Consider the following 27,993-nt stretch of genomic DNA (forward strand, 5'->3'; position numbering starts at 1 on the left):
GCAGGTTATAATTCTTCTTTTAATGTGACTGATGTTATTTTGATGACTTTTAGGTCAAACTCAGATTCCCAGTTACAGGCACCCTTGGCTAGTTTTATCTGTGTAACATTCAAGGCTGCATATGTGATCATGATCTTGGGTTTCATCTGAGGTGTTAGAAGCCATGTCTCTTGAGGTACTTGGCTCGTGCAAGAACATCATTGCAGAAGTCACAGCTCAGGTCCTGGCTGCTTCGGACATAGCCAGCACCCCCACTGTAGGCACAGAGTCCACCTGAAACGCATGAGATAGGTTAATGTGACCTACTCGGCAGTTAAGTCTGATTCTCTATCAGGAGGCAACTGGGGTTTGGGGGAATCTGGTGCAATGTATTACGTTTGTCCCTATTAATTCTGTGCTTGAGACAACTGACTGACAGTGTTACACATACCTCTCAGGTACTGGTCAGGGGTCCAGGTTGGAAACCTCCTCTGGATTTCTTTGATTCTAGTAGTCAGAACCTCAGTCATCTGAGAAACCTGAGACTCACTAATCCAGGAAGTGGGAGCATAAGAGCCAGGGTCCTAGAGGGAGGGAGGCAGAGAAGAAGCCAAGTAAGCTGAGTGGGAGGATGATCCAGCTTCTTGGGCTCAGTGGCACTTGTTCAGAACTTTCCCTTTTCTTGTTCTTTTACCTTTCAATTGAACCAATGCCACCTTCAATCTCCCTGTGAGGCAGGTTAGATAGGGTGGTCAAAGCCTCCCTACAGGGAACAAACTTGCCAGATAGATGGAGAGAACAAACTTCTGACAGTGCACAAATGACATTCAGGACTCATGGTTAGAATATCCTACAGTGCCAGGAAAGGCTGCTCATGCCTATAATCCCAGCATTTTGGGAGGCTGAGGCAGGTGTATCACTTAAGCTCAGGATTTCGAGACCAGCGTCAGCAACACAGGGAAACTTCATCTATACAAAAAATACCAAAATCAGTGGTGTGTGCCTGTAGTCCCAGCTACTGGGAAGGCTGACGTGGAAGGATCACCTGAGCCTAAAAAGATTGACTGAGCCTGGGAGGCAGCGGTTGCAGTAAGCCATGACTGCACCACTGCATTCCATCCTGGGTAACAGAGTAAGACCCTGTCTCAAGAAAAAGAAAATTCTGCAGCGAGGAGGACAAAGAGCAGAAGGGAAAATCCCCAAATCGGTGCAAGAAGAGAAATCCACAATTAATGTCCTTGGGCTGACCTATGCTCATTATAAGGGTGAAAAAAAGAAAAGCACACACCTGGTTGGAGAATTAAAATGCTGAGACATATGATGTATGTGCTAACTTGCACAGCAATAGCACATGTGCATCCAGGAGACCCCAAAACATGCTTAACAGCAACATCCATTCCCTCTCTCTCATAAATAATCATAAAAGCTTTCCATAAAGGAATTTTCCCAAAGTCACTTGAGGCTGTCTTATTCTCCACCCAGCTACCAGAGTGTACTTTTGCCTTGCAATAAACTTCCTCACCTACATTTACTTTGGACTTGCTCTCAAATTATTCCGTGCAGCAAAGTCAAGAACTTGAACTGGCCCTCCAACAACACCTGGAGATTAAATAGTAAAGCTATTTGTACCTGTTAGGATAGCTATTGACAAAAATGCAAAAGACTGGTGCTATAATTTGAATGTTTGTCCCCTGTGAAATTCATGTTGAAATTTAATCCCCCATGTGGCAGTATTGAGAGGTGGGGCCTTTAAGAGATGATTAGATGAATCCATTCATAGATCGATGGATTAGTGGGTTAATGGTTATCACAGGAGTGGGGCTGGTGGCTTTATAAGAAGAAGAAGAGAGACAGCCAGCACATTCAGCCTCTCACCATGTGATGCCCTGAGCCACCTTGGGACTCTGCAGAGAGTCCCCACCAGCCAGAAGGCTCTACCAGATGTGTCCCCTTGACCTTGGGGTCCACAGCCTCCAAAACTGTCAGAAATAAATTTTATTTTTCATAAATTACCCAGATTTAGGTATTCTTAATAAGCACCAGAAAACAGACTAAGACAACGGGGGTTGGTGAGGATGTAGAGAAACTGGAATCATTGTACATTGTTGATGACAATGCGAAATGGTGCAGCTACCATGGAAAACCGTATTGTGGTTTCTCAAAAAATAAAATTAGAACTACTATATGGGCCAGGCGCAGTGGCTCCCACCTGTAATCCCAGCACTTTGGGAGACTAAGGTGGGTAGATCACCTGAGGTCAGGAGTTCGAGACCTGCCTGGCCTCTTGGCTATTGGCAACAGCTTTGCAAACATCTGTGGGAGCTCAGGTATCTCTTAGATCTCCTGATTCCAATTCTTTTGGATGAATACCCAGAAAGAGAATTTCATCTGTCAGGTATATTTAGGTTGTTTCTACCTCTTGGCTATTGGGAATAGCTTTGCAATGAATGTGGGAGTGTAGATATCTCTTAAAGATACTGATTCCAGGGGCCGGGCGCGGTGGCTCACACCTGTAATCCCAGCACTTTGGGAGGCTGAGACGGGTGGATCACGAGGTCAAGAGATAGAGACCATCCTGGTCAACGTGGTGAAACCCCGTCTCTACTAAAAATACAAAAAAAGCTGGGCACGGTGGCACGTGCCTGTAATCCCAGCTACTCAGGAGGCTGAGGCAGGAGAATTGCCTGAACCCAGGAGGCGGAGGTTACGGTGAGCCGAGATCGCGCCATTGCACTCCAGCCTGGTAACAAGAGCGAAACTCGGTCTCAGAAAAAAAAAAAGATACTGATTCCAAATCTTTTGGATGAATACGCAGAAAGAGGATTTCTAAATCATATGGTAGGGGTGTGTGTGTGTGTGTGTGTGTGTGTGTGTGTGTGACAGAGTCTTACTCTCTGGCCCAGGCTGGACTGCAGTGGTGTGATCTCAGCTCACTGCAACCTCTGATTCCCAGGTTCAAGTGATTCTCCTGCTTTAGCCTCCTGAGTAGCTGGGATTACAGGTGTGTGTCACCACATGGCTAATTTTATATTTTTGGTAGAGAAAGGGTTTCTCCATGTTCATCAGGCTGATCTCTAACCCCCGATCTCAGGTGATCTGCCTGCCTTGGCCTCCCAAAGTGCTGGGATTACAGGCATGAGCCACTGTGCCCACCCCTATTTTAGTTATTTTTAAATTTCACTATGATTTGTTTTTTTAACCTAAGAGTTACTTAGTGGTGTGTGTGTGTGTATGTGTATGTGTGTGTGTGTGTGTGTGTATGTATGTGTGTGTATTTTAAATTTCCATATGATTAGAGATATTTTAAAAATTATCTTCTAGCATAACTGTATTATTGTGGGATCTGAAATTTTTGAGGATTTCTTTAGTAGATGATATATGATCAACTTTTGTAAAATGTTCCTCATGAATATGAGACCATTGTATATATCCTAATGGATACATAAATAATTATAATTATATCCTCCCCTTCTCTCTCTTTTTCCTTCTCTCTCTCCCCCTGACCCCCAATTAACAATAAAGCTTGTTAATTCTGTTCTTGTTATGTGATAGCCTAACAGCCTCCATCTTAGACGTAAGCCTGACAAACTCCATCCTAGCCTCTCCCTCCCCACCATTTCTCTGTGTGCACAGCTGGGTCGCACTGTACCCAGTAACTTGTAACCATTGTAACTACAGCCTGCTTAGCAAGTCTACCTGCTATTGTGAGTAACCTACCACACTTGGTGACTGACTGATTGTATGTAGACTCCCTGCTTCCCCCCTTGGTAACCAACAATCCTGGGAACCTCCTGCCTCCTGGTTGCCAGCTTCCTTAACCAACTTGCTTGCTCTGCTTCTGTAATTCCGCTTTCCCAGCCCCCTTCTCTAAGCAAGGAATCAAGCCTCTTCAGCCAAGAGAGTTTGAGCACGAGCTGACTCCCCATCGCCGGCAATAAAGGATTCTCAATTGGAACAAAGAGTGTGGCACTTTCCTTCTAACTCACTTGGGTATAACAGTGACATGTGTCAATTGTTTTACTGATTTTTCATCTCTATCTTTGCTGATTTATTTATTGTATAACCAGTAAATAATCAAAGAGATGTGTTGATATTTTCCACTATGATAGCACATTTATTATTATAATAATTTTTGCTGCACGTATTTTGAGGCTATTTTACTGTTGTCTATTTGTTTTAAATTGCTATACTTCCTTGATAAATTCTGTCTTTTTATTATGTCATGATTCTCTCTATCCCAAATATTTTTGTTCTAAAGTGTATTTTATTTAATATATCATAGTTATCAACATTATTTTGATTATTGTATTCCTGATACGTCTTCTTCTTACCATAGTTTTACTTCAAACTTTTGCGTATTCAAATGCGCTGTTTCTCACATAAACCATTTAAATCTAGGCTTTTAATCTAATTCATATATCTGTGTCTTTAAACCAAAAAGTTTCATCTATTTATATTAACCATAATTATTAATGTCTTCTAATTGCTACTATCATCTTAATTTCTTATTTCAATGTGTCCCTCTTTTTCTACATTTCTTTTTACTCCTGTCTTTATTGTTATTATTATTATTAGACAGAGTCTCGCTCTCTCACCCAGATTGGAGTACAGTGGTATGATTTCAGCTCACCGAAACCTCCGCCTCCCAGGCTCAAGTGATTCTCCTGCCTCAGCCTCCTGAGTAGCTGGGATTACACATGCCCGCCACTACCACCTGGCTAATTTTTGTATTTTTAGTAAAGACAGGATTTCACCTTGTTGGCGAGGCTGGTCCCGAACTCCTGACCTCAAATGATCCACCTGCCTTGGCTTCCTAAAATGCTGGGATTAAAGGCAGGAGCCACGCTGCCCAGCCTATGTTGTAATTGACACTATGTCTCACCCTAATAAGGCAAGGACTCTCTGATTTCTTGTCTCCCCATCATGTTGACCAAACCTAAACTCTGGGTTTTACTTAAAATGTGGTCCAGGGACCAGCAACATCAGCAACAACTGGGAACTTATTTATTAGACTTGCAGAACTTAGGGCCCCATTTCAGACCTACCAAGACAGAATTCTCATGTAAACAAGAGCCCCAGTGTTCATATGCACAATAAGCTTCGAGAGTCACTAAATTACACTTTAAAAAAAAAATCTGTGGCTGGGTAAAGTAGCTCACTCCTATAATCCCAGTACTTTGGGAGCCTGAGGCAGGCAGACCACTTGAGTCCAGGAGTTCAAGACCAGCCTGCACAAGAAACCTCATCTCTACAAAAAATACAAAAATTAGCCAGGCATGAGGGCACATGCCTGTAGTCTCAGCTATTCAGGAGGCTGAAGCAGGAGGATCACATGAGCCCAGGAGGCAGAGGTTGCAGTGAGCTGAGATGGTGCCACTGCGTTCCAGCCTGGGTGATGAAGCCTGATCCTGTCTCAAAAAAGAAAAAATCTGTTCAGATGATAGATATTATGCTAAGTGTTCTTGCCAAAGAAAAAATGTAGTAAACTTACAAGGTTTGGGCTAAGAAAGGGATGAGCAGATATTAACTCATTCACCAGTTAATGACTGAGTTAGTGTAGGTAGCAGTGATGCCCTCCTTCAATGCTGCCAATGCAAACCCTCCAAATAGGCCAGAAAGGTTTTTCTGTCTGAACTTGCAATTCTTTTTCCAGATGGTCTGAGTGTCCAAAGAGACGTCTAACCCTTCTTATACACCTTTGATTACCACTTCCATGTAGGTTTCATCATATTTGGGACAAATGTCTCCAAATCTAGGGAATTCTCTCTCTCTCTCTTTTTTTTTTTTTTTTTTGAGATGGAGTCTCATTCTGTTGCCCAGACTGGAATGCAGTGGCATGATCTCAGCTCACTGCAACCTCTGCCTTGAAGATTCAAGTGATCCTCCCACCTCAGCCTCCGGAGTAGCTGGGATTACAGGCATGCACCACCACATCCAGCTAATTTTTGAATTTTAGTAGAGATCAGGTTTCACCATGTTGGCCCAGCTGGTCTTGAACTCCTGACCTCAAGTAATCTGCCCTTCTGCCCTCCTTGATCTCCTAAAGTGCTGGGATTACAGGCATGAGCCACTGCACCTGGCCCAAATCTAGGGAATTCTTATTTCATCTTCAAAAGAGATAGACTCATTCTTTCCTCAAAAATCAGATTTTACAAAGGAGACAGAACAGCGCAGCGGAAATGATGCCAGCCCTAATATCACAAGATACTGTTCTCAGTCCCAGTTCTGCATCTTGCAGCTGCTATGTGACTTTGTAGCAACAACTCCTTCCTTGTGATTCTGTTTCCTCCCTTGTCAAGGATGGATTACATGTCTCTCATCCCATCTCATCAGATTATTGGATGGGTTTCCAAATCCAAGTAAAATAAAGTATAAAGCATTGGAAAGTACTTTAAAAGTAAGCAAATTTAAAGAGATCATTGAGAAATAAATTTTTGTAAAATCTTAAAAAATGACTGCAATAATCACAGGTTTCTCAACAACAACCACAAAAGCAGTGTGAGATCAATGGAAAAAATTGAGCCTCATTCTCACCCTTGCCATCACTGATTCCCTGGTGCAGAGTTAATTCAACAGTGGATTAGTGACCAGTTCCCCAGAACTCTCTATCTGACAAATGATACCAGGGAGAATTCATGCAAAAATAAAACTTGATCTTCACAACTAAGAATTGTACAGAAAAAAAGATAAAGGAAAAGAAATTTAATATTTTTTGAGAATCCAACAGATATCAGGTACTTTTTTGCATTATTTCATTGAATCATCATAATTATGCTGTAAGAATGGTATTTTATAGGTTGGGAAACAAAGACCCAGTGAGATTAAATAACTTATTCAAGGTCAAATGGCTACAAAATAACTGAGGAAAGATTTAATTTGTGGTCTTTCTCTTGGACCACTTACTGAAAATCCAGAATAGGGTAGCCCAGATAATATTCTGTAAACACAGCATTATTTACTGTGAAAAGAAATTGCGGCTCGGCATGAAGCAGAAATGTTGCTGCCCATATCTCTCAGGCAGAACTGTGACTGTCACAGCTCTAGAGAGCTTCATTCATTCTGCGATCTATGAAGCTTTGCCATCAACCGAAAAATGAAGCAGTTGCGCCGCATAGCAGAATGGCCATGTGTCAACAGATGGAGAGGTACCTGCACCAAGCTAGTCCTATCGCCCACGTTGACCAGAATGTTGTCACTGGGAGACTTCCTGGACAAGACACCAGCGATCACAGCAGGATCCATGCAGTACTTTTGGCTAATGGTTTGCATCATGGGCTGATATTTCAGGAGGTATGGCATGTCTATTTCAGCCAGCCTTTCAGAAGCACGAACTCCTAAAGCAAACACAAAAGGAAGGCTGCAGCTTGGTGTGACTTATGCTGCAACAGGAGCTCAAGGGGGGCAAGAAAGAACTCTCCAAGGATCTGGGTAGTGATCAAGGACTGAGAATCCCAGATTTTGGTCTTAAATATTTAGTAGTGGCCACTCCCTGACCTGAGGTTAGGGCTTTCCTCCTGTGAGCTTGAGTCAGCATCCCTTGAGCCAGGGTCCGCTGTGGCTGTGGGTGCCCCTCACTGGGCTCTCAGGGGCTGCTCTGGCCCACCAGGACAATTCCATAGGCATAGGAACCATTGGTCCCATTCTAAGCACCCCAATGAAATAAAATTTGCCTGCCCATCAGCTACAACATGACGTGAAGGAGAAATTCTGCCAAACCCTTCGGTAAGTCTTTAGATAGTGTTCTTCAGCAGGTTTGTTCACAATTGCCCAGTTTTGCACTCCTAAACATGACCAAGAAATTGTGCAAGTTTAAACCTTTCTGAAATAATAAGAATGCTGGGCAAAAGGAAAGCCCGTATTAATCTACCTGGCTAGCTTTTCCTTCTAGGTGCTTTCGTGGTTTAAAAAGCACTCTCAGCCAAGCACAATGGCTCATGCCTGTAATCCCAGCACTTTGGGAGGCCAAAGAAGGAGGATCACCTGAGGTCAGGAGTTTGAGATCAGCCTGACCAACATGGTGAAATTCCATCTCTACTAAAAGTACAAAATTAGCCAGGCATGGTGGCACATGCCTGTAATCCCAGCTACCTGGGATGCTGAGGCAGGAGAATCGCTTGAACCCTGGAGGAGAAGGCCGCAGGGACCTGAGATTGCACCACTGCACTCCAGCCTGGGCAACAAGAGAGAAACTTGGTCTCAAAAAAAAAAAAATACAAAATGAAAAGCACTCTTGTACACATTGTGTCAATCAGAGCTCACAACAACACTGTAAATATTATATTGCTAGCCCCCTTTCTACAGATGCAGGGGACAGATAAGTGACTTGTTCAAGAAACAGAACCAGGGCTCTGACAAGGCTTTGGGACCCGAAACCTGGAACTCTTTCCAGCACGGGAAACAGTGAGAGCCAAGGGGATAGGTTGAGATGGCGAGAGTGGACAAGGAGCTCATAACTACCACAGTAGTTCAGGCCATGACGTCTTCCAGTCCTACAAGATGCTCCAGGGGTGTCCAGGGTTTGAATGTTTCCATAGCATCCCCAGTTGCTGCTTTCAGACAAATCTACAATTTGAGAAAAGTTCAACCTAAGGCATGGAACTAGGATAGTTCTCATCATTCATGAATCATGAATCATGAATCATCCATGAATAAAATGACATTAATAAAAGTAATTATAATAAAATCAATTACATCAACTTCATTCTGCAATTGAAACTCTTGAAATTTAAATGAGAAAGATGCCAATAAATTATCACAAGACCTACCTCAATACTAAATTCTCACTTGCTATCCTGTGGACATCAGTAACTATTGAAGCTACTGAAGCAGTTACACTCTTTGTAAAGCTCTGGTGCCCTTAGATGTTCTTAGGTGGTGTCTTGGAACACATCAGGGAGGATCTGTTCCCTGTACAGTAGTCCTCATCTGACATATTTTTCTTTTTTTTGAGACAGAGTCTGGCTCTGTCACCCAGGCTGGAGTGCAGTGGCACGATCTCAACTCACTGCAACCTCTGCCTCCTGGGTTCAAGTGATTCCCCTGTCTCAGCCTCCAGAATAGCTGGGATTACAGGTACCCTCCACCATGCCCAGCTGATTTTTGTATTTTTAGTAAAGACAAGGTTTCACCAAGTTGGCCAAGCTGGTCTCGAACTCCTGACCTCAGGTGATCCACGCGCCTTGGCCTCCCAAAAGTGCTGGGATTACAGGTGTGGGCCACCATGTAAGGCCTCATCTTACATCTTATATAAACTCTGAGCACTTTATCAAATACTCCTAACTTGTTGCTCTGATAAAGTATTTATGTTTGCTCTGAAGAAACAAGCATAAAACCTGAATCTCTCTGGGGTATCAACCCAGATCCAAAGTAAGGCACTGCTTGTAAATGGGGATTTGAGGTTGGCTACAATTTCTCTCAGGTACGCTTCTAGATAAGAGCCTAAGGCTGCAAAAGAGAGTGCAAGGAGACAGGCATGGGACCAGTCTCCACATGAGCTCTCCCACTTTCCGCTTCTTCCCTTTTTCCTTTTCTCCTTTCCATCTCTCTCTACCTCTGTCATTCCTGTTGACACTGAAGGGGAGTAGTGGTTTCAGATACTCAGGATTTCACAAAGGCCATAGAAGAAGAGGATGTTTCTTCCCTTCACATCAGGAGGAGGGTGCACGAGTATTTATAATATATCTACAATTTACACAAGGTGGGTGCACAAGTATTTATAATACATCTACAATTCACACCAGAATGGGGGCACATGAGCCAGTACTAAGATACCTACAGTAGGCAGGAAATTGCTCCTTTTGAGAATTATCTCACCATTATAAGGCTGTAAGAATGTCTCATTAGATTACTCTTATATTTATTTATGTATGTATTTATTTATTTTTAGACAGGGTCTCACTGTCGCCTAGGCTGGAGTGTAGTGGCATGATCAAGACTCACCACAGCCTCAACCTCCCAGGCTCAAGCTATCCTCCCATCTCAGCCTTTCGAGTAGCTGGGACCACAGGCACAAGCCACCACGCCTGGCTAATTTTTTGAAGAGATGGGGTTTCGCCATGTTGCCCAGGCTGGTCTCAAAGTCTTGAGCTCAAGCGATTTACCCGTCTGGACCTCCCAAAGTGCTGGGATTACAGGCATGAGCCACCATGCCCGGCCAGATTACTCTTTTTGATTTATTTGATCCTTTGACCAAAGTATATTAGATTATTAAAAGTTAACGATTTGCAGATCTTTGGAGCTATATCTATTGTATATAATCATATGTGTCCTGTATGTTTATATAAATGCATTTTAAGATTCTATTTTCTTACTAAGAGCTTTATGGAGTTAATAAATACTAGTATTTTGGAGTAAACACTTCTACTTCAGAGACTTGTGATAAGTAACCTAAGAGAAAAGTGGAAACAAAAAGACCGGGTCTTTTATGAGTATACTAAAAATTAAACCAGCTGACATGTTTTTTATTTTTTAATCAGTGCGCTTTTATCTTTATGACTGGCGACAAATACCCTTAGTGTTGCAGTTGGTTCTATCACTCCTTGGTTCCTGCCTTGTGGACCTCTCCTCAGCCATATTCTATGATCCTCAAAGTTCCTTGTATTCCCAATGCTTAGCACCTTGTAGAAATTTTTAAATATCTGTTGAATGAATAGGTCAATAACTAAATGAATGATTGTAAGACCTCATCTGAGAAATTTATTGAACTTGGAGTTAGGAAAATTTAGCTTCTCCTGAGGAACTTTGCTTACTCCTTTTATTTATTAAAAAACAAGTAGGGTGGTCGTGGTGGATCACACCTGTAATCCTGGCACTTTGGGAGGCTGAGGTGGGAGGATCATGAGGTCAGGAGTTCGAGACCAGCCTGGCTAACATGGTGAAACCCCATCTCTACTAAAAATTTAAAAATTAGCCAGGAGTTGTGTCGGGTGCCTATAATCCCAGCTACTCAGGAGGCTGAGGCAGGAGATTGCTTGAAACTGGAAGATGGAGGTTGCAGTGAACTGAGATCGCTACTGCACTCCAGCCTGGGCAAAAGAGCAAAACTCCATCTCAAAAAACAAAAAGTAATTTCCATTTTTGCACCAACTGCAAAGCTGAAGTTCAATCACAGCAACTATGTCAGCCTCAATGGTCAGCTTAGTCACATCTACTTGGTTGCCTTGATTCTGGTTTTCTATTTGAATTAGTCTTATTCATTAGTCTTATTATGGTAACCACCTCAATTCTTCTATAAAAATATATGCTCTAGAAACAAATTCAATTTGGCATATTTTACAGTTGACAATGAGCAGCTATCAATGGTGTATATTTAAAGCCTGGCTTCAAGCAATGCTGTTTTAAGACCACCTTGCATTCCAGAGAACCCCACTTTTCTGTGGGGCATTTAGGGAGAGACTGCTTGTTGGTGGCCATTCCTAACTCCAGGATTTATTGGACAGTTTAGGAAAAAAATAATGGTTTGTTGCATTTTCAAGTATCAGAAGTGCCATTATGTTCCTGTGCTCATCCTTCCCATGTCCAAAGTCATTTGGAAAAGTCAGTCACACTCACCCACAAGGGCAAGAAGGCCCAGCAGCAGCCACAATGCAGGCATGATGACGATCTGGCTCTACAGTTCCTGAAACACTTCTAAAAACAAAAATTAGCTTGAGGATGCAAAAATGTCAATCATCATCATAACAACATGTAATGTTTCTATGGAAGCAAGGGTGAAAAAAATTTTTTTCCCATATCTGACCTAAGAAAATGAATGATTTGCATCATAGTGAAAAAAAGCAAAAGTAGGACAAGTAAGTGCTCCATTCTCCCTTTCAATTAACCTAAAAATGAGAAGACTCTTAGCCCACAGGAACTCAACATAGAGTCAAGTTACCAACTACCTTATCTCAAGAAGGCAAGATACTTTGAATCTCAGCCACTAAGAAACATACTGACCTGGCTCCAGATGCTGAAAAGCAAATTTTTGATGCCCATGCCTCATCTCAAGAGGCTCTTTATTATCTCTATTATCAAAAGGAGAATTTTGTATTAGTGATTTCTTGGAATTTAGGTCCCTTCTATTTCAGGTTTGAGGAAAGACCACACTTTCCTCAGTGCCCTGGAATGTACACTGGTTGAAGATGTTTCCCACTGCTCTACCCCTAGCCTGGAATTACAGACCCCCTTTATCACCTTTATCCCCATTCTCCCTCTGTAAAACCCCCCACTGTGGCAACAAACCTGGACCAGAGCCCACGGAGAATGGAAAGATGAGCTACCTCCACCAGCAAATCCCCGAGAAGCTGGCAGGGATTCCACGACTGAACTCATAAGGTGCTCACAAGACTGGAGAATGAACACTTGGCCACCATGGAGCACCCCCTCATGTGCTCTCTCTCTCTCTCTTATCCCAACCATTCCCCTAATCACCGTCCATGAGTACAAACAGCCCTGGTTCTCCTACTAGCTACCAAACCAATACACAAATACCACCCAGGATAGTTTACCGGTGACCCCAGGGAATGGTAGAGTTTCTGGCCCCTTGCCTCCAAGACACCTCCAACCAAGCCCTCCCACTGCAGGATATATGTCATCATCGTCCTGGTCAGTGGAGCCTGGCAGCCTAGCATTTTGAATTATCACTATTGTTACATGTGGAAATGTGCATATAAACATGGTACTTGGTTCTTTCATGGTGCTTTTCTCATCTCTTTTGTTTTAAGGTTAATCTTATTGGTGGTTTCCTTCAAATGCCCAGGAAGAGATTACATCTGAAGATGGAGAGTCCTTAAGGAAGTTATTTGAAGCCAGGTGTGGTGGCACACACCTGTAGATCCTGCTACTCGGGAGGCTCAGGCAGGAGGATTGCTTGAGCCCAGAGGGTCAAGGTACAGTGAGCAATGATCACACCACTGCATTCCGTCCTGGGAAACAGAACAAGACCCAGTCTCAAAAAATAAAAATAAAAGAGAAAAAAGAAGTAATTCAATTTCTGTCTCCTTAAACTTAGGGGCACATGCCCTTCGGATGCAGTCATACTTTTTGTTATTTACTCTACAACATTGAGATGGTCTGTCCAATTTTGCTTAGTTGAGCAGAAAATGTCATGCTCAGTCCCAACACCAAAAAGTTTCAGGGACTTGGAATCCTAGCTAAGTCTCCAGGAACGCTCAGATTTAATCCAACAGGAGTCATTTATTCAGCACCCTGAGTCTCTAGCAGTAAATGAGAGAGGACAACCGATACCAGAAGAAAAAAATGCAGAAAAAGCTGCTTGGGTACAGGAGAAGCTCATGGGCTCATGAAAGTGCATCACTGGCTTTATGGCAGGACCCCTCAGGAAAAAGCACTGCTCACATTCAAATGCTCCACCCAGGGTACTTCACTGTTTTTGCTGCTTTTCCAGGAAAGAAAAATACTTCTTCTTGGACCAAGTGGAAGGACTTAGTTTTTATTGTAACAGGAGAGTTACCTTATTTTCCATGCATGGAACTAAATATCTGTGGTGACAAGTCATTTCAATGAAAGAGTCTGTGTAAATCCATGTGCCACTTGATGGGAACATAGAATTACTTTCTGGTTGCCCCTGGGACCAGGTCTTTCTTCAAGGTAATTTTTTTTTTTCAGTTTTGTCAGGGAAGAGCAAGAAGTCATAATGAATTTTTTCTTTTTTTTCTTAGACCAGAGTTTCACTCTGTCACCCAGGCTGGAGTGCAGTGGCACAATCATAGCTCCCTGCAGCCTTGACCTCCTGGGCACAAGTGGTATTCCCACCTCAGCCTCCTTAGTAGCTGGAACTAGAGGCATGTGCCACCATACTCAAATAATTTTTTAGTTTTGTTGTAGAAATAGGTCTCACTATATTTCCCTGGCCGGTCTTGAACTCCTGGCCTCAAGTGATCCTTCCACCTCAGCTTCTCAAGTAGGTGAGATTATAGGCTTAAGCCACCACACCTAGCTTGGAATTGTTCAGTGGATAAACAATGTGTTTTGTCCATAAATACATGTTGAAGCAACCCAAACTCTATGGCCCAACTTAACACGTGCTGAGAAGTCTCTATGTTTAGAAGAGATTGTTGAAGCGTCACTCGGGTGTGCTCAAGGAGTGTCTGTCAGTTACCTATGACTCATTTGTTAATTCCCCTGTGACTCCCTGCTTAAAACCATTATGAAGATGTCAGACCAAGGCAGCACAGTGGCCATGATGCCAAGCACGATGTCTGTGGTGGCATCCCTCTTCTCCCTACCTGGAGAGCAAAATACTAACAAACGGCAAGGGGGTGCCAACAAGCCGGAGCGACAGGCCTGCCAGGCACCCTGGAAACTGACAACCAGAGCATCCCTCAGGAGCTACCTTATGTTCCTTGTGGCCTGGATGGGGGCATCTTCCTTTACCCACCCTCTCTCCACTGACCACTTTGGAATTCCCAAAGCACTGTTTAAGTTTATAAGGCATCATAGGCCATGTCTTCCTCAGTTGATCAATTTTTCTGGAAAAGGTAGAAACAGGTGTCTTTGGTCTTGTGATTTTCTCACCTTAGAACCTTTTCCATGAATGCTCTTCAACCTTTACCTTAGCCTTAAACAGTATTATTGCAGATCTTTAGGGCCCTCCATCCACCCTAGAAATGTGATGTATTAACACCTCAATGTGCCGAGTGATGAAGGTAGCCCTTGCCTCATTGCAGTGTCCCCATGTAATCCTGGGAGAACTGAGAACTGCTGTACACATCCACAGTAGGCACAGTCTCCTTCTCTAGGCTGTGTTGTCATCCTTGTCTATTGCTAACATGCCTCTGCATCTACCTACTCATTGTGTGTTGATAGGTCTTTCTTTTTTAAAATTTTTAATTTTAATTTTATATTTAAATTATTTTTTGTTTTGTTTTGTTTTGTTTGAGATGGAGTCTCACTCAATCACCCAGGCTGGAGTGCGGTGGTGCACTGAGTTCAGTGATTTTCCTGTCTCAGCCTCCCAAGTAGCTGGAATTATAGGCACACATCTCCATGCCTGCCTAATTCTTGTGTTTTTAGTAGAGATGGGGTTTCACCATGTTAGCCAGGCTGGTCTCAAACTCCTGATCTCAGGTGATCTACCCACGTCAGCCTCTCAAAGTGCTGGGATTACAGGCATGAGCCACCATGCCCAGCCCCTGAGTTTTTGTCTGTTTGTTTTTGAGATAGAGTCTTGCTCTGTTTCCCAGGCTGGAGTGTAGTGACATGATCTTGGCTCACTGCAGCCTCAACCTGACTGGGCTCAGGTGATCCTCCTGCTTCAGCCTCATGAGTAGCTGGGATTAAAGGCATGTGCTACCATGCTCAGCTAAGTTTTGTATTTTTGGTAGAGACAGGGTTTTGCCATGTTGGCCAGGCTGGTCTCGAACTCCAGGGCTCAAGCAATCCGCCTGCCTCAGCCTCCCAAAGTGCTGGGAACTACCAGCACCTGGTCTATTTTTGGATTATTTTAAATTTATTATTACTTTTACTTTTTAAAAATTTTTGTTTTTTATTTTTACATTTTTTAAATTTTTGTTTTATTTTCTTTAAAAAGCTTTTAAATTTTTTAATTTGTTAAAGGACTTTCCAGTAGCATCACATTGTACTCATCCTTTTCTTGTTATTTTAATCTTCTCCCTTCCTCCTTCACACACACACACACACACACACACACACTTGCACACATGTACAGCGACACCCTAGCCCATTGCCTCACAGATTGCTATGAACCAACAGGCCTAAAATTAAAATAGTATAGCAATGCAGTCACAAATATAAAATAATATAAAATTATTCTGCCACTAAGATCATATTGTCTTGATAAAAACATAAGGTAAAATAAAAGTAAAATATAAGGCAACAACATGAAGCTGCATTTTAAGTTGTCACGCTGTATAGAGCTTCACTTTCACATGGCCTGTGAAAATGTATATTTAGATTCTAATCAATAATTGCCAGCCTAGAAGAGCTCTGAAATTTGATCATTTTCTTCCCTCTGGGCAGGCAAATCTTATCCCTGCAGAAAGAAGCTGTGAGCTGGAAGGGAGTTCTTTCTCTCGGTGCACCCTCTGTGCCTGCTTTCCCATTCGGTTTCTGAGAGTTCAGAACTTCAGGAAGGATCTTCCTACACGGGATATTTCCCCATGAATGCTCCACTGTGCACAAAGAGCAAATCAGAGAGACCTTGGCCTCTCAGTTCCATCTATGGACTCTAGAAGTTTCTCTTTTTATTCTGTTAGCCAAGACAGTTAGACATGTTGGCCTTAGTTATTTCTCAGCTTGCAGAAAAAGTAAGACTGTTACAGAACCAATAGTTACAGTGTATGGGTTAATATGGCATTGGCAAGACTGCCCATGAGGGCAGGCAAGGGATTTACCATCTGGCAAAATACAAACACCTTAGTCTTTTGGCTTTCAGTTAACAAGTAAGACATTGCATTTGGCCCTGTCACAGCTACAATTAAGTGCACATGCATTTCTTTTCTCCCATTCTTCGATTTGCACATGCTTACAAAAACAAAAGTAATGACATATTTGCATTATAATTTGATAATTTGTAATGAACAGGAAAAATTATTCTATCTACATATCTTTTCAAACTTGGGTTTTCTTTGCAAGGTCCTTAAGTTTCCCCTGATTCCAACATTTCTTATGCAGCAGAGACACAATCATTGCCAACTGATCACCATACACGGAATTTTCACCTTAAATAAACCTAAGTGTTAGATCCATGCCTCTGCTTTACACTCACCCGTCTTCAGTCAGCACTCCTCCTTAGAGGTAGTGAGCCCAAGCAGTTTATATAGAGTTCTGTCCTCTTTCTCTTTTTAAAAGTGTTGATCTCATCCTATTTTGGAGAGATTTATGACATCTCATAAATTATAATACTCATCATAATAATTATAAATCCTTTGAACTTATATAGGGCCTTTTATTCAAGAATGTCATGGCATTTTGCAAACATTAACCAATTTGTTTCTTGCCATACCTTAGAAGGCAGATCCTAGTTGTAGTTTAACTTTGCCACATTTGGGTCCATCACTTGTTTTTAGTCCCATCAGTTTCTGGAAATGTGGGTTAGGTAAGAAAGCAAGGAAGAGAGAGAGTGAGAAGGTGGGAAGGGAGTAAAGGAGGAGGGAGGGAGGGAGGGAGGGAGGGAGGGAGGGAGGGAGGGAGGGAGGGAGGGAGGGAGGGAATTGAATTTGGCATGTCAGAAACTCATTATTGGTTTGTATTTCAGGTAAGTAGAGCTCCTAGACCAGGGGTTGGCAGCTTTTACTTACGGGCCCAGATAGGCTTTTGGGCTACATGGTCTTTGTCATAATTACTGACTTCTGCCATTGTAGCACAAGAGCAGTCACAGATAATATTTAAATGAATGGCCATGACTGTGTTCAAAAAAAAACTTTCTTTACTACACAGGTGGTGGCCCTAGGACCGTAGGTTGCTGGCTCCTGTTCCAAACTACCATGAGATATTGATCCACATATCCTCAGTTCAGCAATGCGGGGAGAGATGATCGGCTGAATGATGCTATTTTATAGACACCCAGTACCTACAGTGTGTTCCAAATCTCTACATCAATAAATACTTTGAGAAGGTTCATATGAAGTTTCTGGGAAGAATTATTTCCCAAATTGTGGAAAGTGTAGGTTTCGTGACTGAAAGAGGGAGCCCTTCCCTCCCCACACCCTGTTCCCCAGCTCAACTGGACACCTTGATTTTCCCCAAACACAGCACCATCCTTTGCACAAGGCCATCCTACAGGCTCTTTCCTTTTGATCTAACCCCTTAGGGACAAGGGCTGTGTCTCATTTGTCTTTATAATATTAGCATGCAACACTCTGCCTGACACAAATTAGACACTCAATAAAACACATGGAATCAATGGCTTGCTTATTGGCTGACTGGTACATAGTCTGTCTCTTCTGCATTCCCTGCCTTAGCTCCCTCCCCACACCACACTTCAAACATAAGCTCCAGAAGAGCCGTGACTCTGGCTACTTCATTTGTAAGACTGAGTCTTCAGTGCCCAGATAACCGCCTGGTACATTTTAAGTGTTCAGTAAATCTTTGTAGAATCAGTCAATGAATGAAGAATTCCTACAGTTTCACCCAGCAAGATTTGGACTGGGTTTCCAATGCTGGGTCCCAGGTTAGACTTGTGTTCCTTGTGTTTAAAGCAACGTATGGAGATTTCTACCATAGCACCTGTAGCACTTTGGTTTGTCGTTGTCTTGAGAACAAAAACAATTGGCACATAAGAGGTATTCAGTACATGTTTACGGAATGAATAAATGAATCATGTAAAGAGCATTTATGACTTTTGGGAAGTCACTGACTCCGCATCCCCAGGGCAGACATTGAGGGTTAATATTTTGTTGTTCTTGGCCAGGCATGGTGGCTCACGTCTATAATCCCAGCACTTTGGGAGGCCAAGGCAGGTGGATTGCTTGACGTCAGGAGTTCGGACCAGCCTAGCCAACACAGCAAAAACCCATCTCTACTAAAAATACAAAACTTAGCTGAGCCTGGTGGCAGGCACCTGTAATCCCAGCTACTTGGGAGGCTGAGGCAGGAGAATCACTTGAACCAGGAAGCAGAGGTTGCAGTGAGCCAAGATCATGCCAGTGTACTCCAGCCTGGGCCACAGATCGAGACGCCATCTCAAAAAAAAAAGATTTTGTTGTTTTCTACGTGTGGCTGAGATAGTGAGACCACAGGCAGGGCACTGTTAGCAAGGATCCAGATTTGGACACCCAGGGAGTTCCTGAACTTTAACTCTGGGAGGGGAGTGTGAGAAAGCTGGGTTCCTCTCTGTTTTTGGCAGATTTGGGGTAAAAAGAGAACTAATGCACCCATTAAAAACTATATCCTGACCCCCAAAATTGAACTCTTTCATTTTATTTTTTCCACCAAGCTCTAGAACATACCAACAATTAAAATATATTACAGTATGGGGAAATTTGGGGATGCCCAGCCCCACCTACCAAAGCACCCTGTCATCAGCCCAGAGGGCCACGTTAGCGTCCTGGGAGGTTCTCCTGGGCAGCAGCCAGCATATTGTCTGGCAATGGCTCCACAGAGATGACGCCCACCCGTGTCCTCAGGCTTGTTCCAGTCCTCCCCATCCCCTTTATGGATAACCTTCCTTTCAAAGACCTGGTGTACACTCTCAAATACTCCCCTCCCAGACAGAGGGAGAATCCTAGACAGCCAGTGTGGGAATGGAGGAAGTGTTGAAAAGAAAGCCAGGTCAGGCATGGTGTTCCATATCTACAGTCTTAGCACTTTGTGAGGCTGGGGAGGGAGGATTGCTTGAGGCCAGGAGTTCAAGACCAGCCTGAGCAACATAGTGAAACCCTCCATCTCTACAAGAAATGAAAAAAAAAAAGATAGCTGGGCACTATGGCTCACACTTGTAATCCCAGCACTTTGGGAGGCTGAGGCAGGCGGAACACTTGAGGTCAGGAGTTCGAGACCAGCCTGGCCAATATGGTGAAACCCCATTGTAGAGACCTACTAAAAATACAAAAATTAGTGTGGTGTGGTGGTCATCTGTAATCCTAGCTGCTCAGGAGGCTGAGGCATGAGAATCGCTTAAACCTGGGTGACGGAGGTTTCAGTGAGCCAAGATTGCGATCTTGCCACTGTATTCCAGCCTGGTCAACAGAGCAACACTCTGTCAAAAAACGAAGGCAGGAAGGCAGGAAGGCAGGAAGGCAGGAAGGCAGGAAGGCAGGAAGGAAGGAAGGAAGGGAGGGAGCGAGGGAGGGAGGGAGGGAGGGAAGGAGGGAGGGAGGGAAGGGAAAGAAGAAGGGAGAGAGAGAGAAAGAAAGGAATAAAGAAAGAGGAAGGAAGGAAGAAAAAGAAATGAAGAAAGAAAGAAAGAAAAAGAAAGAAAGAAAGAAAGAAAGAAAGAAAGAAAGAAAGAAAGAAAGAAAGAAAGAAAGAAGGAAAGAAAGAAAGAAAATAAAGCTTACTGCACCTGGGCTTAGGTGGGACTAAACAGAAACTGCACAAGATCTTCCTGGGCACACCCTCAGGGCCAGGTAAGCTGTGACAGCCCCACCCCCATGCCTGTTTTACTTCCCAAATGCAAGATCCTCTTCTCAGTTTGAGTTTTGTCTAAATGAATTCAGTCTTCTAACTCTCACCTTTAGTCCAGGTTCTGCCTAGTACTTGTCCCACAGAGCACAAATTAGTCACCAAATGCCTGCAAAATGAATACAGAACTTTATAGAAAATTACCTTGAGGGGCACCAAAAAGAATCATTTCACACATCTCAAAACCAGACTTCCTCAAATCCTAGTTGTTCAGTGATCTCTTCCAAGTTTCAGAAAGTGTCTGCTCCCACCCATATTATTTCTTCTTTGAAATGTCTCCTAAAAATCTTCCTCCTGGCCAATGCAGTAGTTCATGCCTGTAATCCCGGCACTTTGGGAGGCCGGGGTGGGCAGATCACCTGAGGTCAGGAGTTTGAGACCCGCCTGGCCAAACTGGTGAAACCCCATCTCTATAAAAAATACAAAATATTAGCCAGGTATGGTGGTGTGCGCCTGTAATCCCAGCTACTCAGGAGGTTGAGACAGGAGAATCGCTCGAACCCAGAAGGCAGAGGTTGCAGTGAGCCCAGATTGCACCACTGCACTCCAGCCTGGGCAACAGAAGTGAAACTCTGTCTCAAACAAATAAATATAATTTTCCTCCTCATTCCCTCTGTCTGGTACCTCTCTCAACATTTCTTATTACTCCAGTATTGTAATAAATATTATAGGAAAAGACATTGTTGCATACCGGTTGAAAGTATTTATTGAAGATATCAGGATCTTTTGCGCATGTCATGTCTTTGGCTTCTCATTTAATCACCTGAGTTGATAGCTGAGGAAAGCGGCTTCCTTGGGAATGGGGGAGCTCAACTAGAAACCCAAGTCGAGGCTGGCATCAAAGCTTCTCTTCCTGTGGATGCTGCCCCCAGCTGCATTCAGCTCTTAAGTTCTAGGTAATTCCTTTCAGGCAGGTGTTTCCTGGACTCTTGCTTCTTTGGTCTCCTGTTCCACATTCCAGCCACCTTCAGTCCCCAAAGGAGCTGTTGTCTCTGGTTCCCACATATTTCTCTGAGAAATGACTTCTTATAGATGCTGCCTCTCTATGATGACTTCCAACTCCTTAGCTGCTGCAACTGGGCCCCCAACCCTAAGAATCCTAGAAGCTGAGGGCGTTTTCCATCCAGCCTCCTGGACACTCCTCAGGGACATGACAGTCACATTTATAAAATCTGACTGTTTTTGAAAGTGTTCCCTGGCTGCTGATTGCATTGGAAGTGAGCCAGAGTGGCTCAGGAGACTTCACAGAAGACCAGATGAGAGATGATGGTTGGACTAGAGTGATGGGACTATGGTTTGGCTGTGTCCCCATTGAAATTTCATCTCAAATTGTAGCTCACATAATTCCCTTGTGTTGTGGGAGGGACACAGTGGGAGATAACTGAATCATTGGGGTGGTTTCCCCCACACTGTTCTCATGGTCATGAATAAGTCTCATGGGATCTGATGGTTTTATAAGGGGAAACCCCTTTTGCTTGGCTCTCATTCTTATCTGTTGTCTCATTCTTGTCTTGTACATGTGAACTGTACCTTTCACCTGCTGCCATGATTATGAGGCTTCCCCAGCTACATGGAACTATGAGTCCATTCAACCTCTTTCTTTTATAAATTGCTAAGTCTCAAGCATGTCTTTTTTTTTTTTTTTAAGACAGAGTCTCACTCTGTCACCTAGGCTGGAGAGCAGTGGGGCGATCTTGGCTCACTGCGACCTGAGTTCAAGTGATTCTCCTGCCTCAGCCTCCCCAGTAGCTGGAATTACAGGTGCCTGCAGCTGTGCCTGGCTAATTTTTTTTTTTTTTTAAGTGGAGACAGGGTTTCATCATGTTGGCCAGACTGGTCTCAAACTCCTGACTTCAAGTGATCTGCCCACCTCAGCCTCCTAAAGGGCTGGGATTACAGGCAAGAGCCACCCCGCCTGGCCTCGGGCATTGCTTTATCAGCGGCATGAAAATGGACTAATATAGCAGTAAGTTGGTACCAAGGGTGGGGCACTGCTGAAAAGATACCCAAAAATGTGGAAGCAACTTTGGAAGTGGGTAACAGGCAGAGGCTGAATCACTTTGGAGGGCTCAGAAGACAGGAAAATGTGGGAAAGTTTGGAACCTCCTAGAGACATGTCGAATGGCTTTGACCAAAATACAGATAATGATTTGGACAATGAAATCCAGGCTGAGGTAGTCTCAGATAGAGATGAGGAACTTGGGAACTGGAGCAAAGGTGACCCTTGCTATGTTTTAGCAAAGAGGCTGGTGGCATTTTGCCTCTGCCCTAAAGATATGTGAAAATTTGAACTTCAGAGAAATGATTCAGGATATCTGTTGGAAGAAATCTGTAAGCAGCAAAGCATTCAAGAGGTGATTTGGGTTCTATTAAAGGCATTCAGTTTTTAAGAAAACCAGAGAGTAAACGTTTGGAAAATTTGCAGCCTGACAATGCCATAGAGAAGAAAATCCCATTTTCTGAGGAAAAATTCAAGCTGACTGCAGAAATTTGCATAAGTAATGAGGAGCTGAATGGTAAACACCAAGACAATGGAGAAAACATTTTCAGGGGATGTCAGAGACCTGGACGGCAGCCCCTTCCCACACAAGCCCAGAAGCCTAGAAGGAAAAATTTGTTTTGTGGGCTGGGCCCAGGGTCCCTCTGCTGTGTGCAGTCTAGGGACTTGGTGCCCTGTGTCCCAGCTATTATAGCCATGACTAAAAGGGGCCAAGGTACAGCTTGGGCCATGGCTTCAGAGGATGCAAGCCTCAAGCCTTGCCAGCTTCCACATGGCATTGAGCCTGAAGGTACACAAAAGTCAAGAAGTCAAGAATTGAGGTTTGGGAACCTCTGCTTAGATTTCAGAGGATGTATAGAAATGCCTGGATGTCTAGGCAGAAGTTTGCTGCAGGGATGGGTCCCTCATGGAGAACCTCTGCTAGGGCAGTGAGGAAAGAAATGTGGTATGGGTGCCCCCAGAGTTCCCACTGGGGTGCTGCCTAGTGGACCCATGAGAAGAGGGCCACCATCCTCCAGACCCTAAAATGTTAGATCCACTGACAGCTTGCACTGCACACCTGGCAAAGCTTCAGACAGTAAATGCCAGCCCATGAGAGCAGCCAGGAGGGAGGCTATACCCTACAAAGTCCTGCAAGACCATGGAAACCCACCTCTTGCATCAGCATGACCTGTATGTGAGATGTGGAGTCAAAGATCATTTTGGAACTTTGAGATATCAATGCCCTGCTGGATTTTGACTTGTATGGGGCCTGTAGCCCTTTTGTTTTGGCCAATTTCTTCCATTTGGAATGACCGTATTTACCCAATACCTGTATCCCCATTGTATCTAGGAAGTAACTAACTTGCTCTTAATTTTACAGGATCATAGGCAGAAGGGATTTGCCTTGTCTCAGATGAGACATTAGACTATGAACTTTTGAGTTAATGCTGAAATGAATGAAGACTTTAGGGGGCTGGGTGTGGTGGCTCACGCCTGTAATCCCAGCAGTTTGGCATGCCGAGGCGGGTGGATCACCTGAAGTCAGGAGTTTGAGACCAGCCTGATCAACAAGGTGAAACTTCATCTCTACTAAAAATACAAAAATTAAGGCCGGGAACAGTGGCTCATGCCTGTAATCCCAGCACTTTGGGAGGCCGAGGTGGGCAGATCACCTGAGAGAGTTCAAGATCAGCTTAACCAACATGGAGAAACCCTATCTCTACTAAAAAAAAAAAAAAACAAACAAAAAAAAATTAGCCCTGTGTGGTAGTGCATGCCTGTAATTCCAGCTACTTGGGAGGCTGAGGCTGGAGAATCACTTGAACCCAGGAGGCAGAGGTTAGTGAGCAGAGATCATTGTGCCATTGCATTCCAGCCTGGGCAACAAGAACAAAACTCCATCTCAAAACCACCACCACCACCAACAACAACAACGATAAATTTAGCCAAGTGTGGTGGCAGGTGCCTGTAGTCCCAGCTACTTGGCAGGCTGAGACAGGAGAATTACTTGAACCCAGGAGGCAGAGGTTGCAGTGAGCTGAGATTGAGCCACTGCACTCCAGCCTGAGTGATGGAGAGAGATTCCATCTCAAAAAAAAAAAAAAAAAGACTTCAAGGGGCTGTTGGGAAGGCATGATTGGTTTTGAAATGTGAGGACATGAGATTTGGGAGGTGTCAGGACTGGAATGTTATGATTTGGCTGTGTCCCCACTGATATTTCATCTCAAATTGTAGCTTCCATAATTCCCTTGTGTTGTGGGAGGGACCCAGTGGGAGATAATTGAATTACGGGGGCAGTTTCCCCTACACTGTTCTCATTGTAGTTTATAAGTCTCATGAGATCTGATGGTTTTATTAGGGGAAACTCCTTTCACTTGGGTCTCACTCTTCTCTTGTCTGCTGCCATGTGAGATGTGCCTTGCACCTTCTGCCATGATAGTGAGGCCTTCCTAGCCACGCAGAACTGTGAATCCATTAAACCTCTTTCTTTTGTAAATTTCTCAGTCTCAGGCATGTCTTTATCAGCCACATGAATGCAGACTAATACAGATGGCTAAGAGAAAAGGAAAGATATTACAGATCTATTTTAGAGGTGGAATTGACAGGACTCGGTTTGGGACAAGATGCCAAGGATGAGAGAAAACAAGAGGATACAAGTGCCTGGGAGGATGGTACTAAGTCTGGAATGCTGAATATGAAAGCACATTTCTAAAAGAAGATTAAGTTTTAGGCTGGGTGGAGCGGCTTACGTCTGTGGTTCCAGCACTTTAGGAGGTCAAGGCAATTCAAGACCACCCTGGCAACATAGCAAGACCCTGCCTTTGTTTATGAAAAAGAAAAAGAAAGGATTAAGTTTTAACTCCCATGTAACAAACCTACACATGTACCCCCTCAATCTAAAAATGCTTTTAAAGACAAAAAATAACAAATGATGATGTAGACGTGGAGAAATGGGAGCCCTTACACACTCTTGGTGGGTATATATGCTAATCTAGCCATTATGGAAAACAGCATGGAGGCCCCTCAAAAAATTAAAAGTAGTGCCATATGAGCCAGAAATCTCACTGCTGGGTATGTATGCAAAGAAAATGAACATGTCAGGGGGAAATATGTACTCCCATGTTTACTGCATTATTTATAATAGCGAAGACGTAGAATCTTCCTAAGTGTCCATCAACGCATGAATGGATAAAGAAAATGCAGTATATATACATAATGGAAAAATAATATACTGTCATTAAAAGCATGAAACCCTGTCATTTGCAGCAACACAGATGAACCTACAGGACATTAAGCAAAATAAGGCACAGAAGGTCAAAATCATGTGATCTCACCCATTTGTGGAATCTAAGAAAGTTGATCTCATGTAATGACTGAGTGCAGTGGCTCACGCCTGTATTCCCAGCACTTTGGGAGGCTGAGGCAGGCAGATCACCTGAGGTCGGGAGTTCAAGACCAGCCTGGCCAACATAGTGAAACCCCCCTCTCTACTAAAAATACAAAAAAAAAAAAAAAAAGTTGACCTCATAGAAGGACGGAGTAGAATAGTGGTTACTAGAGGCTTCGGAGGAATGGGAAGAGATTGGTTAAGTAGAAAATTACAGCTAGATAGGAGGAATAAGTTTGGTGTCCCATTGCATATTGGAGTGACTATCTTTAACAATATTGCATTGTATATTTCAAAATATCTAAAAGAGAAGTTTTTTAATACTCTCATCACAAGGAAATGGTAAGTATTTGAGGTGATGGATATGCTAAATATCCATCACCTCATATACTTACCATTTAAATCCTTTAAAGATAAAGGATTGTGGAGACTAAGTTTTACTGTGCAGAGGAAGCTCTCAGACAGCAAATTTTAGAAAGAGCAAGTTGTAAAATGTTTCTTATCAAACTTAAAAGGGTGCCTGGCTCTTAGTTGGTTCTCTCCTGGATCTGGAAAGAAAGGAAGGAAAACAAAGGGATTCTCTATAAAGTGTGGATTTTTCTAACAAGAGACTTTGCAGGGCAGTTTTAAGGTATGACAGAAAAACATATTTTGGGGTTAAATATTTTTTCCTTGTCTTATAGTGCTATGCCGGAGTTAGACTGAAAAGTAAGTCACAACATACAGAGTTCAATAAAACCCATCTGATGAGAATTTAAGGTTTGTAGGGCATGACTCCCTAGACCTCTTAGGTAGGAATTTGGGTAAGAGAAAAAAAATTAGAGCTTAGTCCTCGGTGATAAAAGTATAAGGGAGAATAGGAGACTAAAGGGGCTTATGCTTTGGATGGTGATAAAGAAACCAGTAATGTTCAGCAGAGAGGATTTCCGCATCAGACTAAAGTGCAGCCTCCTTAATCATCTGGCAGGGAGTGAGGCATCTCAGGTAGGGAGCAAGGAAGTCCAAATCTAGTTATTAGGCGCACCCACCCACTGTGACTGTTTCTGGCTCCAGTTAAAAATGAAACATCAAACGAAGGAAGACGGAGGCCAAGGCTAAGCTAGCAAACGCCCAGGTCTGCTCTGACGCGCCCCCTGCAGGATCCCGTTCAGACACGCGGGAGAGACAAGGCCGCTGGTGCGCGCTTGGGGCGGTTTTGCGCTCCCTTCTACCTGCCCCCTCCTGCCGCAAGTTCTAGTCCCACCTTCTTCGTCACCCACCGCCAGCCTATGGAGGTTCCCTCTCTGGTCCTCCGTGTCCCATGGGTAAAATGGACGTAGCATGTCTAATCGCGCGTGTTCCCGCAGTGATGTGGACTGAAGGGCTTTGAACGCTGTCGTAAGGGAAGGGGCCTGGGACACTGACTTCGTCCCCTTTTCCCAGTTCCTGCTCAGAGCCGCTCTCCCAGGCCGCCGGCCCCTAACTATCCCAGCCCTCTGATCCGTCTGCCTCCTGAGGGCAAAACTACAGGGTGCCCAGGAACAGGGGCTGCTCTGTCACCCCATTTCCTCTGTCTTCCATTTCCCCTGTGCGTTCCTAAATCCGGAGACGCGGCCCTGTGCTGACTGGCGGGAAGCTCCGGCTTCAGGGGTGTCTCATCACAAAGGGCGTTCTGCCCTGGAAACTTCGGAGGAGATAAAAGCCGCGCAGGCCCCGCGCCCGCCGCGCACTCCGACCGTTCCGACGGGATAGCGCTGCTCTGGCTGTAAATGACCCGAAGGCTGCCCCGCATCTTAGGCTTCCAGCCCCTGCTCCCTTCCGGCCCCGCGCCGAGCCTTCGCCAGCAGCTCCTCTTCCCTCCCATCCGCCATCCGCTTCTAGACCCAAAGACTCCGCTCCAGTTCAATCCCACCTACTCGGCCTTTTGCCGCATCTGCTTCCCGCTTCTCAGCCACTTCGTCCCTGTCCACTACCCCGTAGTGGGCGTCGCCCTGCCCAGCTCCTCCTGCGTGAGTCTTCAGAAGGCCTGTATCTGCCGCCGGCACGTCCGCCGGGGCCCCAACTTCCACTACATGCCTCCCTATCCCCCCACGCCCCCGCCCAGCCCCTGCTACTAGAGCCGGCCTGCAGCCCGCTGCCACCCGCCACCCTGCGGTCCTGACCGTCCACAGGCCCAACGGAGAGGGCCCCCTGCAGGGACCGAGCCCGGGCGGCGCAGAAGCGAGCCCTGGGGTCCCTGCGGCCTGGCTGTGGACACCGGGACCCAGGACCACGGGCACCCACCCTCGGCCTCCGCAGCCTGCGCTGCCAGCCGCGCCAGCCTCTGCGTTTAGAACCGGCTTTCCCGCGGGCCTTGGTCTGTAACCACCCAGCAAACTGCAGGCCCGAGAAGGGAGAGCAGGAGGAAGCAGCGCCTCTGCTCGCGGGGAGGGAAACGACTGGCCAAGGTGAGGCCTACTACGTGCCGATGACCTCCGGGTCTGTCCCTTGACGGGAAGCCCTTTCTTGGAGGTGTCCACGGGAGGTTAGGGTAAGGGCTGGGGCGCGAGAGGCTGAGGCTGCGGGAGCGCTGTTGCCTGGAGAC

At 44.5% G+C, this 27,993-nt stretch overlaps 1 protein-coding gene across 1 annotated transcript; it reads right to left on the reverse strand.

The window, feature by feature from the left end:
• Window position 1: 1 nt before the first annotated feature.
• Window positions 2-27,987, reverse strand: LYG1 (lysozyme g1). The gene is made up of 8 exons (XM_035271722.3): window positions 20,753-27,987; window positions 20,112-20,170; window positions 16,706-16,801; window positions 11,530-11,607; window positions 8,437-8,541; window positions 7,129-7,313; window positions 431-563; window positions 2-273 (listed from the first exon to the last, which is right to left on the reverse strand). Exons 4-8 carry the CDS (start codon window positions 11,570-11,572, stop codon window positions 155-157), a joined length of 585 nt encoding a protein of 194 aa, XP_035127613.3. The 5' UTR covers window positions 11,573-11,607; window positions 16,706-16,801; window positions 20,112-20,170; window positions 20,753-27,987; the 3' UTR covers window positions 2-154.
• Between the last annotated feature and the right edge of the window lie 6 nt (window positions 27,988-27,993).

The sequence above is a fragment of the Callithrix jacchus genome, chromosome 14 (assembly GCF_049354715.1).
Source record: "Callithrix jacchus isolate 240 chromosome 14, calJac240_pri, whole genome shotgun sequence".
Classification (NCBI taxonomy): Eukaryota; Metazoa; Chordata; class Mammalia; order Primates; family Cebidae; genus Callithrix; species Callithrix jacchus.

What these genes read in the sequence shown, in the direction of transcription:
- LYG1 (XM_035271722.3), bottom strand. Translation starts at nt 11,572, where the DNA reads ATGCCTGCATTGTGGCTGCTGCTGGGCCTTCTTGCCCTTGTGG. An exon ending in TCATGGCCTGAACTACTGTG is followed by an intron (nt 7,314 to 8,436) that starts GTAGTTATGAGC and finishes TGTTTGCTTTAG; the next exon opens with GAGTTCGTGCTTCTGAAAGG. An exon ending in ATAGGACTAGCTTGGTGCAG is followed by an intron (nt 564 to 7,128) that starts GTACCTCTCCAT and finishes CCCTCCCTCTAG; the next exon opens with GACCCTGGCTCTTATGCTCC.